At 43.4% G+C, this 16,877-nt stretch overlaps 1 protein-coding gene across 1 annotated transcript in view; it reads right to left on the reverse strand.

Annotated features, from left to right (window-relative positions):
* celf4 (CUGBP, Elav-like family member 4) overlaps positions 1–16,877 on the reverse strand; it is a 1,291,869-nt gene that overhangs the window by 20,195 nt on the left and 1,254,797 nt on the right. The window contains exon 13 of the mRNA XM_078551435.1: positions 14,872–15,037. Coding sequence (XP_078407561.1) covers positions 14,910–15,037 — 128 coding nt within the window. The 3' untranslated portion in view covers positions 14,872–14,909. The remainder of the gene's footprint in view (positions 1–14,871; positions 15,038–16,877) is intronic.

A 16,877-nucleotide genomic window follows, 5' to 3' on the forward strand; every position in this document is an offset into this window, starting at 1 on the left:
CAGGGTAGGGTCTTAGGCCCAACCATCTTCAACTGCTTCATCAATGACCTTCTCTCCAACATACGATCAGAAGTGGGGATGTTGGCTGATGATTGCACAATGTTCAATACTATTCACAACTCCTCAGATATTGAAGCAGTTGTGCCTCCATGCAGCAAGACCTGGACAACATTCAGGCTTGGGCTGATCAATGGTAAGTAACATTCATGCACACAATTGCAAGGCAGTGACCATCTCTGACAAGAGAAAATCTAATATTCCCCCCTTGACATTTAATGGCATTACCATAGCTGAATCCCCAACCATACACATCCCGAGGGCTACCATTCATCAGAACTTGAACTGGACCAGATAGATAAATACTGTGGCTACAAGAGCATGCCAGAGGTTGAAAATCCTGTAAAGAATAACTCACCTCCTGACTCCCCAAAGCCTGTCCACCATCTACAAGGCACAGATCAGGAATATGATGGAATACTCTCTATTTGCTTGGATGAGTGCAGCTCCTACAACACTCAAGAAGCTTAACATCATCCAGGACTAAGCAGCCTGCTTGATTGGCATCCCATCCGCCACCTTCAACTCCCTCCACCACCGATGCACAGTGGCAGCAGAGTGTACCATCTCCAAGATGCACTGCAGAAACTTTCTAAGTTTCCTTCAACAGCACCTTCTAAACCTGTGATATCTGCCACCTAGAAGGACAAGGGCAACAGACACATGGGAACACCACCAGCTGCAAGTTCCCCTCCAAGTCACTCAACATCCTAACTTGGAAATATATCAGTGTTCCTTCACTGTTGCTGAGTCAAAATCCTGGAACTCCCTCCCTTACAGCACTGTGGGTGTACCTACACCATATGGACTGCAGCGGTTCAAGGTGGCGGCTCAGCACCACCTTCTCAAGGGCAACTAGGGATGGCCAATAAATGCTGGTCTTGCCAGAGATGCTTACATTCCAGAATGAATAAAAAAGGATGAAAAAAATCAACCTACCTCTTTGACCAAATTTTTAGTCACCCTTCTCTAGTATTTCCTTCTTTGGCTCGCTGTCAACTACTGTCTGTGAAGTGCCTTGGGAAATTTTCCTAATTAAGGGTCCTAAATAATTGCAAGTTATTACTGAATAGTACCCTATCTGTTATTCTTTCAATGAAAAGAGCCAGGGTCAATGATGCCGGATAGCAGCCAGGTTGAAAAGAATGAGACAGGAGATAAGTCAAGAAGTAATGATTAAATGAAGTCAAGCTTGGCTTTAAGTGCCAGCAGATATGAATGGAAGGGAACACTGAGGGAGGTAAGGAGTTTCACAGTTTGATGCAAATTGATCTGGAGTGAGACTGGCAAAGGACCTAAGTACCAACACTGATTAAAATACAAATGACAGTCTTACATTTTTTAACTTCTTCTTGATAATTTTGTTTTGAATAAAGGCAGTGATAACAATAAAAAGTTAAGAAAACATCAAGGGGTTAACAAAATAAAATATTATATACTATTTCTCAAATGCAGGAAGCCATCTCAAAGTGCTTTACATCCAGAGTGAGAAACAGGAGATGCCAAGCAGGAAGTAAAATGGAGAGCGCGAGGTGAAGGGTCAAAGGCCCAGTTGAAAAGAAGGGACTTGAAGTAGTCCTTGAAATCAGAGAGAAGGTGACCAGGCAGATTGGCTGGCAGAGGACTGGACCACATTGGCTTAGCAAGAGCCCAGCAACGGTGCTGGAGAGCAGCTGGGGAACAAGGAGAAACACAGTGTTAGAGGAGTTGTGGGTTTGCATGACACAAGGAGTCATGTATCTTAGAAAGCTGCGATGGGAGTGTGGGAGATTTTGCGTGGAAGAGGATGAGTTGCAGCTATTGGAGGATTGAGGGGGGAGGATTGATAGAAAAGCATTGGTGAAGTGATGCAAATATAGATTAGGGGCATAGGTGAGTAACATTGTGCAAGTGGAAGGCAGCAGGATTGGTAACGAAGACGATGTGTGAGAGGAAGCTCAGCTCAAGATCAAGCAATGCCACTGAGCTATTAAGAGAAGCTGCCACCGAATATTGCAACCAATTGTTCTGTAAATAGATAATTACCATTTGGGCTCAATTAATCATATTTTTTTCTAATCATTAGAAACCCTCATCTGCTCATTCCCTTCCTAGCTCACGGTGCTGCTGACTTGCTTTACTATAGTTTGCTTCAACTTAATGAATGCCATTTGTAAGACTCACATCCAACTCTGGTTTGTCTGTACCTCTGACAGATGTGCTCTTTAATATGACTCATTCAGTAAAATTAGATTATTCTGATGGAAATGGATCTTGCATGCAATCAAGCACAAAAAGATTTAGCAATGGGGCTCTGAACATGACAACACATGTTATCTAGAAATTTAACAAAATAATTTAATGCTTGCATCTAAATCAGGGTATTGCAAGTTTATCGAATTTTGTTATTCAATTCTGAAGAAAAATTCAATACTCATGACAGTGTTGTTTGTCCAAAAGAGAACAAATTTCTTTGGCATCATTCCAAATCTGCATTATTGAGGTAATAATTCAGATTGGCAATTAATAGATCAAAAAACAAATCACCTCCCCTCTTTTCACTTTGTTGAATTGCAGAGGAGCAGCCGTACCCATGAACAAAATTATTTCTCCCCCTGAGAGAAGTTTCAAAGTTTCGGGGAAAAATAATTAACCACTTGTGAAACGGTTTGTACAGGAAACACTCCACTTTTTAATGACCACATTTTGTTAAGCTTTATGCATTACCTAATTAAAAATAAAATCAGCACAAATTCAAATTGAACAGTTTGGTACATATGACCTGTGGTAATTACTATTAGCTCTCAATGGTTCTCCCCGATTTTATCCTTAAAGTAACTGAATATTGCTGCTTTTGTCTTTACAAATGCTCAGTAAGGAGATCATTGTGCTCACATTTAGACATATTCATTCACAGTTATCATCCTATTCTGTGGTATTATCTTTATCACAAGGGTCTTTATGTAATAGAGAAAGAGGGACATTTTGAAACGGTGCAGTATACATGGCTGCTGAGTTTAATCCTGTTTGGCCTCTGTTGTAATTATTATACCTGAGCTAATAAAGCTAAACATTCAGATTTTCATAACCCTTTTACTTGAACCAAAATAAATAGCAAAATGTGGTATTTAAATATTTGACTAATTGCTTTGATGAAGTATTGAAAAGAACAACCGATTAATAGACAACAATCAATCTGCCATTTTAGTTTGCTGTCCTCCATCATCACCCAGGTCATCTGTCTTCTTTACTCAGTTATGGAAGGAATGTTTTCAGCTCCCATTGCAGTAGATCACAACGATGGCCACTTTTCCTCAAAGTGTACAATGTGTACACTGGCTCATTTGTGCTTCCTGGCATTATCACATATGGATGCATTCTGAACACTTGAATGTGAGGGATCACATACGGATAATGTTGTTCCGGTGTAGGCAAATTGTCAAAGTCTTTAATTCTATCACAAATCTGCTGTTCTCTTTACACTGACTAACAAAATAGTTCTCATGCTTAATATCAAATGAAGATCCTTACTCTTAAAATTTTGTCTTTCCTATCAAGCTGGTGAAACATTTTAGGCACTTTTTTGGTATACCCTCAACCAATATAAACTAAATTCACTCTCCTGTGGCATTCATATAGGGAATGGTTTTCATTAACTGAATATTATTCCATTTCTGGCAAGCAGTGGTAGCTTTAAGCACTTCCATTCAGATATAACAACCAGCTGGGGGAGTTAAGTTCTTTCTCAACAATGGCTGGGAATTTCCTCAGAACTGTGACATCATAACTTCTCTGCAAGTGCAGCAGAAACCACACCTAGAGATGAAAACAGGGTTTGAATTGCACTTCCAGTGTCTTTAGGTGGTGGAGCGGGAGAATCTTCAAATAAATTTCTGGCTAATGTGTCTGAGCATAATGTTAGAAATGCACAGTTGTACCAAAGTGATATTTCCACTTTACACCGCAGACATCTCTGAGTGACATTGCCAATCTAATGTCAATTAGTACCAAATTTGAGATGGTTGTAGGCCTACTCCCACAACTAGGTACTGCATGCAACATTCACTAAATCATTTCATGTAGGAGTCTTGCAGCCATTAAGGAGACCTTCATCTCATCCTTCTGGGATAGATTCAGCAAGGTCCCAGAGGTGAAAGGACCATGTGATAACCCACTGCATTACTCAATCCCTGTGGAACTGTAATGACTCAACGGAGCAGAATAGGTTTCAACAAGAAACAGCTAAATTTTTTACAGGGAGCTTTTCAGGTGCAACATGCTCGATCAGGACTCACATCAGGAAGTCCCACCCCCCCGATTGCCCGTGCTTAGGGCTCACTGATCGGAGCCTTAACAGAACATTACGTGGCCGCTGATAGACAGCAGGAGGGGCTATACCACATTTCCTCCCCATTTAGTTTTTTTTTACAATTTCTATTAACAGGGAAACATTTGAACATCCAACAACATATACATACATACAATATCAGGTGATTAAAGATCAAGTCTCTGAGGTGCTCTCCTTATCTCCTTATATGGCTAAAGCAGCGTAGCTCTATCACTTGAGGTTCCTCAACAGGATCGACAGGATCAGGACCTGCAGCATGAGACACATCCTTGGAACGTGGCAGTTCAGGGTTTGGCAACTCTACAGAGACATTGGGTATGTCTATTCTAGGTTGATCAGTCACCTCAGGAATTGATGGTTTGACGTTAATCACAGGTGAAATAGTTGCTTGTCGGAATGTCTCTCTGACACGAAAATGATCGACGTGCTTACGGACGATTCTATCTCCCACTTGTACTTGGAAAGATAATGGACCAAACTCTGAGACAATAATTCCAGGTGCTCAACAAGGTCCACTGCCAAAATTTCGCACGGATACCGTGTCACCTGCAGTGAATGTGCGAGCTTTGCTGTGCATGTCATGGTTCAATTTTTGATTACTCTGATTACACTCTGCCTTCCCCTCTAAATTTGGAAACACCGGGTGTAACCGTGTATGTAAGCCGCGTTTCATCAATAATTCAGACGCTGTTGAACCCTGTAGTCAAATGTGGTGTTGCACGATAACTGAAAAGAAAGCGAGAAAGTCGAGATTCCAGAGTGCCTTCCAATTGCTTTTTCATACCCGACATAAAAGTTTGTATTGCCCTTTCAGCTAGGCCATTCGATGGGGGATCGTAAGGGGCTGTTTTCATATGTCTGATTCCATTCAGATACATAAATTTCTGAAACTCTGTGCTGGTAAAAGCGGTGCCATTATCTGAAATGATAATTTCAGGTAGGTATGTTGAAACTGTGACGTAGCTTCTTGATAGTTGCATTTGATGTTGGCGACTTGACTTCATTTACATTCATCCATTTGGAATGTGCATCTACAATTAACAAGAACATGGTACCCAAGAATGGTTCTATGTAATCGATATGCAATCGAGCCCAGGGTCGACCAGGCCACTCCCACGGATGCAGGGGAACTGGAGCAGGCAACTTCTGTTGTTGCTGACAGTGGAGACAGAGCTTGACCAAGTTTTCAATATCTCTATCAATGCCTGGCCACTATACATAGCTTTGCCCAAGCATTTTCATTTTTGATATGCCCAGCTGGGCACTATGGAGTTCTGTCAAGAGCGGCTCTCTGCCTTGTCATGGGGCCACCACTTTTGACTCCCACAACAAAATCCTGCCTTGGCAGCTCAATTCCCTCTGTCTGACACGGAATGGTCTCAATTTTTCAGATACAGGTGAGTTTGGCTGTCCTTTTAAGACAAAGTCTCTGACTTTTGATAATGTTAGATCTCTGTTCATCCAATTTCTAATTTGTTTTGCACACACAGGCAAAGGATCAAGAAATTCAATAATAGCACTAATTCCCGTGGAACGGGGGTATGCACAATGCTATCTGACAATGGGAGACGACTGAGTACATCTACATTTGCAATGTGTAGGCCAGGACGGTACATAAAAGTATACTTGTATGCAGATAATGTCAGAGCCCATCGTTGTACCCTTGCTGATGCTATTGGGGGGATGTCCTTGTCCTCGCTGAATAAACCCATTAATGGTTTATGATCCGACACAATGGTGAAATGGCGACCATGCAGGTACCAGTGGAATTTTTTCACCCCGAATACCACCGATAACCTTCCTTTTCTAGTTGGGAATAACACTTCTCAGCTGTGAAGTGGGTTCTTGAGAAGTAATTAATGGGCCTTTCAGACCCATTTTCGATCTTATGGGATAGCACAGCTCCCATCCTGCAGGGAGATGCATCACATGTTAATACCAGCTCTTTCCACAGGTCGCAGTGTACCAATAGGCACGACGAATGCAATAATTCTTTTGCTTTCACAAAGGCTTCTTCCTGCTGTGGCCCTCAAAGCCAACAGTGGTTCATTTTTAATAACGAGTGTAATGGTGCCAACACATGTGATAGATTTGGTAAGAAGCGGCTATAATAATTGATCATGCCCAGGAAGGACTTGAGTTCTGTTACATTGGATGGTGATAGAGCATCTTTTATTGCCTGAACTTTGTATTCTAACAGGTGCAGTCCCATGGCATCCACCCTGTGGCCTAGATAAGTTACTTCTGGTGTCTGAACTATGCACTGTTCCTCCTTTAACCATTCGCCGGCTTCAATGAATCTCCTTAGCACCTCTTCCAGGTTGGTCAAGTGTTCTGTCTCAGTTAACCCTATGATGAGGACATCATCTAGATATACAATTACTCGTGGGAGTCCTTGCAAAAGGATCTCCGTTGTTCTGTGGAAGATTGCACCTGCCGACAAGACCCCAAAGGGTAGATGGGTGTACTGATAGAGACCCTTGTGTGTGTTAATGGTTACATACTCCCTCGATGTGCTATTGAGCTCCAGTTTCTGGTAAGCGTGACTCATATCCAATATTGTATAGGACTTGCCTCCAGCAAGTTTGGCATATAAGTTATCTATCCTTGGGATAGGGTACTTGTCTAGTTTGACTGCCTTATTTACGGTCAACTTATAGTTTCCACAGATATGTATCGTGCGACCAGGCTTAACCACTGGAACTATGGTGCAGCCCATTCTAAGAGCTGAACAGGTTGGATAATGCCCAGCTTTTCTAACTGGCACAGCTCTTCGTCAATCTTTTCTTTCAATGTATAAGGCACAGGTTTTGCCTTAAAGAGGCGAGGTGTCGCCTGTGGCTCCACATGTACCTTGGTCTGCATGCCTTTTAACTTCCCTAGTTTACCCCAAAAAACCATGTTGTATTTTCTTAGAAGTTCTGGGATTCCATCAGATTTGAGGTGAAATATCTCAGACCAGTCAAGCTTGATCTTCTGTAGCCAGTCTCAGCCTAAAAGACTGGGTCCTTCTCCTTTTACTATTATTACAGGCCGCTGGGCTGTCTGTTGCTTGTAAGAAACTGGTACTTTTACCTGAATGGATTCTCCCGTGTAGGTCCTTAATTTAGTGGTTATTCGCTCCAGATTTATTGTCTGCCTTCATTAAGGTACTTGAAAGTGTGCTCTCCCACCACTGTAGTTGAGACACCCGTATCCACCTCCATTATGAGTGGTTTCTCATTAACTTGAATCATCACAGCGATAGGTTCAGTTTTCACATCTGTTCTGTTATACGGGTAATAAATGTCGATGTCAGCAGCTTCAGTCTCTGCTGTATTCTTTAATCCCATCATGTTGGTTTGCTGTTTTACAGGCTGCTTCAGCTTTGCCTGTCATTGCCTTACTACGAGACCTTTCTTATGGCAGTAGTGGCATTCTGCCTCCTTGAATTTACAGGTGTCTGCTCCATGGTCACCTCCACATCTATAACAACTTAATCTTGAAGTCGCTGATGAAGTGTTTCTACTAGGCCTTTTCATGTTTCTCACAGTGGACATTGCATCTCGCTTCGATGCTGTGGGTCTGGTTTTTGCACCACGGTCGGCCGTAGGTTCCTGCCCCACATAAAGCACAGCACCATGTTGTATGTGTTGCAAAGCCTGCGAGTCTCTCGCAGCACTTTCCATGGCGAGGGCGCACTTAAAGTCGATGTCGAACTTGGTGAGTAAACAGTGCCGTATGGCATTGTCCTGAACTCCACAAACTAATCGGTCCTGCAGCATCTCATTTAATGTGTCCCCGAAGTGACAGTGTTCTGTCAACTGCTTGAGGTTCGCTACATAGATTGCGATGGACTCTCCCGGGACCCTAACTCTGGAATTAAATTTAAAAGACTGCATTATTATGGATGGCTTGGGCTGGAAATGTGTTTTCACGAGATCATTATAGGACTTAGAGTTGGGCGGGCTAGGGGCTGCCAGGTTGCGAATGAGGTTGTCTGTTTTATTGCCACATACATTCAAGAGGATGGCTTTCTGCTTTTCCTCTGCAGGAATTTCGTTCGCGACGAAATAAAATCCAAGGCACTCTACATACTGGCTGCAGTCTTCCGTAGTCGCATCATATGGATCAATTCTACTGAAGAGTGGTATGACTGGTGAGTAGTCTTTTTTTCCTTAGAATTCGATGTACTCAGAGTAACAGGGTTAGGTGCAGAGTTGGCGCTAATTTTACCCTCGTTGTCAAATGTAATGACTCAATGGAGCAGCCAGATTTCAACAAGAAACAGATAAACTTTATTACAGAGAGCTTTTCAGGTGCTACATGCTCGATCAGGACTCTCATCAGGAAGGCCCAACCACCATGCGCTTAGGGCTCACTGGTTGGAGCCTTAACAGAGCATCATGTGACCCCTGATAGACAGCAGGGGGGCTATAGCCACAGTTACCACAGAAGATTTTAAGAAAGAGCATTGATATTGGGCTGGATGGGCAGTGCTTAAAGGTGAAAAGGCGGAGATTTAGAAGAGTGAATGCTCAATCTGTAAGGCTGGTTAAGTGGGTTTTGCATTTCTTTGGGAATTTCAATAACAAGGTTGTCTCATATTCTTCTTAAGTCAACTCTAGTGATTTTCCTTGGCATTTCCTTGGAAAGGAAAATTAAGCAGGGCGCATGCTAAGCAACCAATCCGCTAAGACACTCTTTATGTCCCTGTCTATGTTGAAAGCTCCAGCCAATGTTTCTTTGTTTCCTGGGATAAGACAAATTGCCTCTGCCGTGTAACTCTAAGAGACCAGGCTTACTCATAGGCCTCATTACCAGTAGGGTTGTGCTAATGCTATGTTATGGATGCAATTATCTGAGTTTTTCAGTCAAATAGTTGGCTGTTCAGCTGTGCTACCTCATGCCAAAGTTCATGGGCACAGCATGCTAAGTGGTGGGACTTCCTGGTGCTAACTCTAATCAGGAGGGCCTACAGATAAGACAACAGTTGCAACCAATGGCTCTGCAGGTCAATCCAGCAGTCTAGCCCCAAGAACGAGGATACAGTGCCACATTAAGTTTAATGACCTCACATGAGTGGACAAGGTCAGTGAACACATCCTCACATGCCATCTCCTACCAACTGCACCACTAGCATCATACACTAGCATCATTCCATTCACCACGCCCACTTCACTTGCTTACCAATAATCTATTTCAATCATGACACAGACCTCACATTCATATGCTTCACCTCACCTTCACACAGTTAGCATTTCTGGAAACCGCAGATTTACATCTCACAGCCTTGCACACACAATTCCAGATAGTCAACTGTGGTAGGCACATCACTCAAACACATCGCACCAAATTCACCGGCACACTTCTTCACTATGGCAGGACAAGGTGACCCATGATAGACAGCAGCAAAAGTTAACCACTGGGGGTGTGGTGGTGTGCAGACACAGCTGCATGAGCTCACCCTCATAGGGGAGAGTTCCATGGATAACTGGAGTGATTGGCACTTTTGCAGTGGTCAGTGGCATGATTGAAACCAATGAGGATGAAGGTATGTTAATGTCTACTGCACCTACTCAAATCCCACTTCACCCTCATCCTGCAACCTTATGATTTGTTTTTATTTGTTCAGGGACGTGGGTGGCAATGAAGGAATGGTGATATATTTCAAAGTCAGGCTGGTGTGTGACTTGGAGTGGAACTTTCAGGTGGTGATGATCCCATGCATCTATTGCCCTTGGTCTTCTAGGTAGTAGAGGTTGTGGGTTTGGAAGATGCTGTCAAGGGAATCTTGGAGAGTTGCTGCAGTGCATCTTGCAGATGGTACACACTGCTGCCACTGTGCATCACTGGTGGACGGAGTGAATGCTTAAGAAGGTGGATGGGGACTGATCAAGCGGACTGCTTTGTCCTGGATGGTGTCTAGCTTCTTGAGTGTTGTTGGAGCTGTACTCATCCAGGCAAGTGGATAGTATTCCAACACACTCCTGACCTGTGCTTGTAGTGGATGAAAAGGGAGTCAGGATGTGAGTTACTTGCCAGCCTCTGACCTGCTCTGGCAGTGCCCTGAGGCCGCAGGTCTGGATTGAAGAGGTGATTCAGTTCTGTAACCACAGCTTTGGTGAATAGCAGCCGACAAACACTCTGCTCCTGGCTTAGGTTGTGATAGGACACTGGTTGTGGAAGACGTCTTCCTGTTGAAAGCTCTTCTCCTCCTCCTCCTCCCTCAGGCAGCAGCTTGCCCTTTTGCTGCCTCTGCTGCATCTCCCTCTGATAATGCAGCTGAAGGGGGGCTGGGAGCAAGTGCCGATCTCAGAGGTATTTGCATCAGCTGTTGATGCTTTCTCCATGAGCAGTGCCATTCCTTGCAGGCTTTACCAACTGATATGACCCTTCCAAACTCCCAATACTTCCACAGACTCAGCAAGAGTCAGTAGAAAGTCATCAGCAACTAAGCTGCAAGTTGTTGATGATCCTTTTGAATAGTGCTGGTGGGGTGGAGGTGATGTGTGGTTCCTCATTTTGCTAGAGCAACAGGAACAAAGGTGGTAGGTTGGGCTTCTAATCAGCATTAGACGTTATTGATGTTACAATCTGTCCACTCAGTTACGTTGCATACTTCCAGCACAAGCATGTAATGCCAATGCATTCTGTGCTGGCCACGCTGGAAGGAGGTGGAAGCGATGAGGATGTCATTTTTCTCCCAAGCTGGCAGCCACACAAAACTACAAGATCAAAGAAGTCTTGCTTCAATTGTACAGGGATTGGTGAGACCACACCTAGAGAACCATGTGCAATTTTGGTCTCCAGCCATAGTTCCCTGTCCTGTCATACTTAATGTTAGGTACTTTAGGGTATGGTGGCATTGTGGTTATGCTACTGGACTAATAATTCAGGGGCCTGGATTAATGATCTGGAAACATGAACTCAGGCCCCATCATGGTAGCTGGGGAATTTAAATACAGTTAATTAAAGAAATCTGAAATAAAAAAAAACTAGTATCCGTAATGGTGACCATGGAGCTATCAAATTGTCATATCAACCTACCTTGTTCACTGATGTCCATTAGGGGATGAAATCTGCAGTGCTTATCCAATCTGGTCTACATGTGACTGCAGACCCACATCAATGTAATGAGTGTGACGGGGTCTCACCCACCAGTTGGAGAACTGATAGAAACCCTGCCTCGCTTCTCTCTGGAGAGCCCGGTGCAATTACCAGGTAATCAGGCACTTACCTGGGCAGTGTCTGAACTCCCACTCGATTAAGGCCCCAGTAGGGTGGAAATCCTACCCCCAAGTGCTGCTGACCAATCAGAAGCCGGCACACTATATTTCTGGTAGTGCCACGGGAGCAATGGCCACTGCCAGTATTACACTCAGGCCTGCAGGAGCGAACAGCCAAGGATCCACAGGTGCAGATGAGTGAGGGATGTGAAGGCAGGATGGGGATCAAGGGAAGGGGCTCGCAGCTATTGGGGGAAGGGGATTGACAACAAGGGCATGTGGGTGGCTTACTGTGGGGATACCCTTCCCGATGCCAGGTCCCTCGATTGGGCACAGAGTGCCTGAGAACTCCTTCTGCTAGGCCACCCTCCACACTTTCCACTCTGAGCTTGATTGGGCAGAGACAGGAAGGAAGCTGGGTCCTCACACTGCGGGATTCTTTGATTGAGGGAGCCCAATCAAATGGCACCCCTCACCTCCAAACTCGCCTCGGGGTGGTAGGAGATTAAATTCCGCCCACTGTTGACTTTTACCTGTCTTCTGAAAAGGCCTAGCAAGCTGCTCAATTGTATAAAACTGCTACGCAAATGACTGGAAAGAATAAAACTGGATGGACCAACTGAAATTGACACAGGCATGGGACATGACAGAAGCACAATCAATCCAGCAGACCTTGCAAAGTCCTTCTCACAAACATCTGGGAACTTGTGCCAAAATTGGGATCACTCGTCACTCAGACTAGTCAAGCAACAACCTGAGTTAGACACTGAATCTTAACTTTTAGTCAATGTACCAGACTTCTGCATCACCATTGCTGGATGTTTTGTGTCCCACAGGCAGTACAGACCCGGCAGAGGTGGCGGCATAGTGGTAAATAGTCGGAAGGAAGTCCTCAACATTAACTCTGGACCCCATGCAGTCTCATGGAATCAGATCAACATGAGCAAGGAAACTTCCTGCTGATTACCATGTACTGCCCTCCGTCAGCTGATGAATCAGTGCTCCTCCATGTTGAACACCACTTGGAGGAAGCACAGAGTGTGGCAAGGGTGCAGAATGTACTCTGGCTGGGTGATTTCAATATCCATCACCAAGACCGGCTTGGTAGCACCACTCATGACTGAGTTGGCCAAGTCCTGATGGACATTTCTGCCAGACTGGGCCTGTGGCAGGTGGTCCAGGAACCAATTTGAGCAAAAGACCTACTTGACCTCATCCTCACCAAACTACCTATTACAGATGCATTTGTCCATGAGAGTATTTGTAGGAGTGACCACTGCACAGTTCTTGTGGAGATGAAATCCCATCTTCACATTGAGGATACCCTCCATCGGGTTATGTGGCACTACCACTGTGCTAAATGGGATAGATTTAGAATAGATCTAGCAGCTCAAAACTGGCATCCATGAGGTGCTGCGAGCCACCAGCTGCAGCAGAACTGTAACCTCATGGCCTGGCATATCCCACACTCTACCATCAATTCAGGTGATCAACCCTGATTCAATGAGGAGTGCAGGAGAGCATGCTGGGGCAGTACCAGGCATGCTTAAAAATGAAATGCCAATCTGGCGAAGTTGCAACACAGGACTACGTGCATGATAAACAGCGGAAGCAGCATGTGATAGACAGAGCTAAGCAATCCCTCAACCAACAGATCCACATCTAGTTGTGAATGGCGGTGGACAGATAAACAACTCATGGGGGGAGAAGGTGAAGTTAGACATCATGTAGGCTTTGGTATCTTGCACGCAACAGGCACTCGCTGCATGTGGGACAATCCAGTTTTGGGTTGAAACAGACATTAAGTCTCCTCTTTGCATATGCAAAATGCCTAAAACCTGGTTCAGGCATGGGCCTTGGACACCTGTACTGAAGCCTTTGCAAATATGGCAGCAGCAGACAGTTGACATAGAATGTGTACTTAAGTGGCCATATTGCACCTGTAAAACAGATGTGGTGTTAACTAAGTTCATGACCTGAATCTTATGCGAAATGACGGGTGTGCGTCATGACATCATCACTCTTGCGCTCAACATTACGGTCGGTGGACATGTGCGGGAGTTGGAAGCGCACCGGCCGACAATTAAGTGGGCAATTAAGCCCATTAAGGAGCCAGTGATTTTATGCGGCCTGTCCACTTTTACCGTTGGCAGACGGGCCAAATGGCCAGGCGGCCTTCACGTTTTCACTATAAACTACATCCAGTATGGGATAGAGTCATAGAGGTCTACAGCACAGAAAAAGGCCCTTCAGCCCATCTAGTCTGCGCTGGTCAAACAAGTACCTAACTATTCTAATCCCATTTCCCAGCAGCCCATAGCCTTGAATGCCATGGCTTTGCAAGTGCACATCCAAATACTTCTTAAACGATATGAGGGTTTCTGCCTCTACCACCCTTTCAGGCAGTGAGATGAAATGTCTGGGGCTAAGTAAAATAAAAGACGACATTTGAGGGATGATCTGCTATGTAGCCTGCTGTCAGGCGCTTGCATTTACAGTATTGTCACCATTTGCAGCTGTTGATTGAGCTCATTTCATCTTTAAATTACTGCAGATCCCTGAGGCAGCACCACAGCAGCCGCCAATCTTCAGGGACCGCAAGCCCACACCCTCCCTTCTCTCGGCACCTGCTCTCTTCCTGTACCCCTTTGGCAGTGCTGAGCCTTTCTCAGCGCACGTTTCACACTGGCTGTCCGTTAATTGGCCAGCCAGCATGAAATTATGCGTCGGGGGCCGATCGCGGGCGGAAGCGCATTTCCTGTCTGCTTCCAGGCCCACCGATCGCACGTGCCCGATGAATGCAAGATTCAGGCCCATGAGTTTCATATGACCTCGATTGTTTAGAAATACAACTAAAGACAGTTAATGAGGATACTCTGGTAAAAATTGTTTGTTCCATTCATCAGATCACCCCAATTGAGCAATGCTGTGCTCTGAAGGTAGTAACAATTACTGCCTCCTAAGAAAATGTTCCCAGGAACATTCCTATTTATATTAGCTGCACAAACTAGGACTGACTGTCCCTGAATTTAACATCTGTGATACTCACACTTGCCATCGTAAATGGTCATCCAATTTAAAAAGAATTTGAATTTTAAAGACTATGGGAATATTAATTTCACTTCGTTGTTCAGTAAAATCTTAGGATTGATGGTCATGAATGGATTTAATTCATATAAATAACAGGCACCAGAGGTTAAATTGTCAATGAGAAATGCTAAAATAAATACCACAATATATACACCATTATACAAAGCTATCAGAAAATTTGAAAATTACCTGTAATAGCTCTCAAGTCTCAGTTGAGTTGAAACGGTTCAGTAAGGGCGGTTGGCATCTTTCGGCCTCTTCAGCTGTACTTTAAGTCTTTTCATGCCAATCTGAAAACCATTCATTGCCTGGATGGCAGCCTGGGCACTGGCAGGATTGTCAAAACTCACAAAACCTGCCAAAAACATTGGTTTTACAACTTCGTGGGCCAGGAAGAACTAATACAACAGTTCATGCTTGTATTGCATTAAGACCTTGCATTAACTCTTTGTTTTCACCATATTGTTCTTTCCACTTAACAAGTATTTCCACATTTAAATTGGAATATTCACTGGGGAAGCCAAAGAGTTTAAGTTCTGAAGAGTTCAAGTCCCACAGGTTAAAATATCATGTTTACAAATTTTAACAATCTTGTGCCTGGTAGGTAATCACAATTTTTTTATATATAGGCTGGACCAAGTTAATTTCTGCTTGTTTTCAAGGCTTTTGTGTCTGCTCAGTGAATATAATTTAGCTAAAGGCAATGCTGCCCATTTTGAAATTGAGATCAATGTTTTGTGCAAATGAGAAGTTCTGATATTCATGTTATTGCTGCTATAATTTGATGTGGAGGAGTTATTGTTTCTGGTCATGAAAGCTAAGGATGACTGATGGACAGAGGAGGCTAATGGAGCAGGAAACAAAGAAGAAAGTGTGGTTACAAAGCAAAATGAGGGAGGTAAAAGTGTTGCAAACTAATTTTGTTTTTGATGGTAAATCTTGCCTCAGGGATCAGAAATCAATCTGGTCCAACCATACATGGTTGCAATATAAAATCTTATCACTTTATACCGGGGTGTGCAGAGATGAAGAGCATTTAAGGAGGTTGATTTTGCTGAAACTGGATCAGCAAAACCAGAATCCAGTTAAATAGTTGGCCTTAGTTTGAAACAGGAGTAGGTCACAGAGCAAATGAATTGAGAATCATTGATGAATCTGATCCTCTACCAACTCCCCCCAGATTTGATTCAAATGTTCAGTTTGACTCTTACCTTGACCTGTTTGTTGCTTTTCACTGTTTAAAAAAAAGTCATTTTAATCCAGAGCTAAAGATAGTGTATGCAGAAAACACCAAACATTATATAAGATTGCCGAAGTAATCTCACGTGCCTAGTTATCATAATTCAACCAGTCTTCTGTTCACAGACTTGCCTGTAATTCTAATGGAACAATCTTTTTAAATGAAAACCTTAACCTCACGGCTAGTTACAAACACATAGGATTATTGGTAGAGATAAAGACAATTAATAGTGAATAAAATGGCTTTTTGTGCAATCCACCCTCTGGAGGCTGGCGATCTTATATTTTGTATTTAAAAGTTCTGTTTTGTGCATGTGAATTTACACACTGCTTCATTGGTTAACTGACTAGAATTCATACTAAAATAAGAACAGAGTAAAATTAAATTTTCACACAGGCGAAATGTTGTGAAATCAACTTCGACTAATTTTGATACTTCACTGAGTAGCTGTATTCAAAGTACAATATATTAATGGACAGCATGTATGACTAATATAGTCTCACTTCATCCTAATTTTATCACTGGTTTAGAATCAGATGCTAGGAAGTTCCTACAGAATTTGCATCACACTCTCAAAAATGTTTACAATGAGTAATGATTTCTTCTGGCAGCGATATGTAGTGGCATCACAAAGGCATTCAAAAATAATGTAAATTTCCTGCAACTATGTGATTGTGTGTCTTATGCCAACATGTCCCAACCTTCTTGTTGTGAATTTACTCCAATTTTTTTTGTCTGGAAAATTAGTTTGAATTCACCACAGTGAGCATAATGAGAAATCAAGGACCTCAGAAATGGCGTTACCAATAACTTACCCCACCTACATCAATTAAGCAGATCAATATACAGGCATGAACCGAGTCACACAATTCCAAATTTCAAATTCTTTCACAATGCAGAATTTAATCACTTACAAAATAATGCTTTAGAATGGGCACACACAGCAACTATAGCT

This window comes from Cetorhinus maximus, chromosome 1 (assembly GCF_964194155.1).
Source record: "Cetorhinus maximus chromosome 1, sCetMax3.hap1.1, whole genome shotgun sequence".
NCBI lineage: Eukaryota > Metazoa > Chordata > Chondrichthyes > Lamniformes > Cetorhinidae > Cetorhinus > Cetorhinus maximus.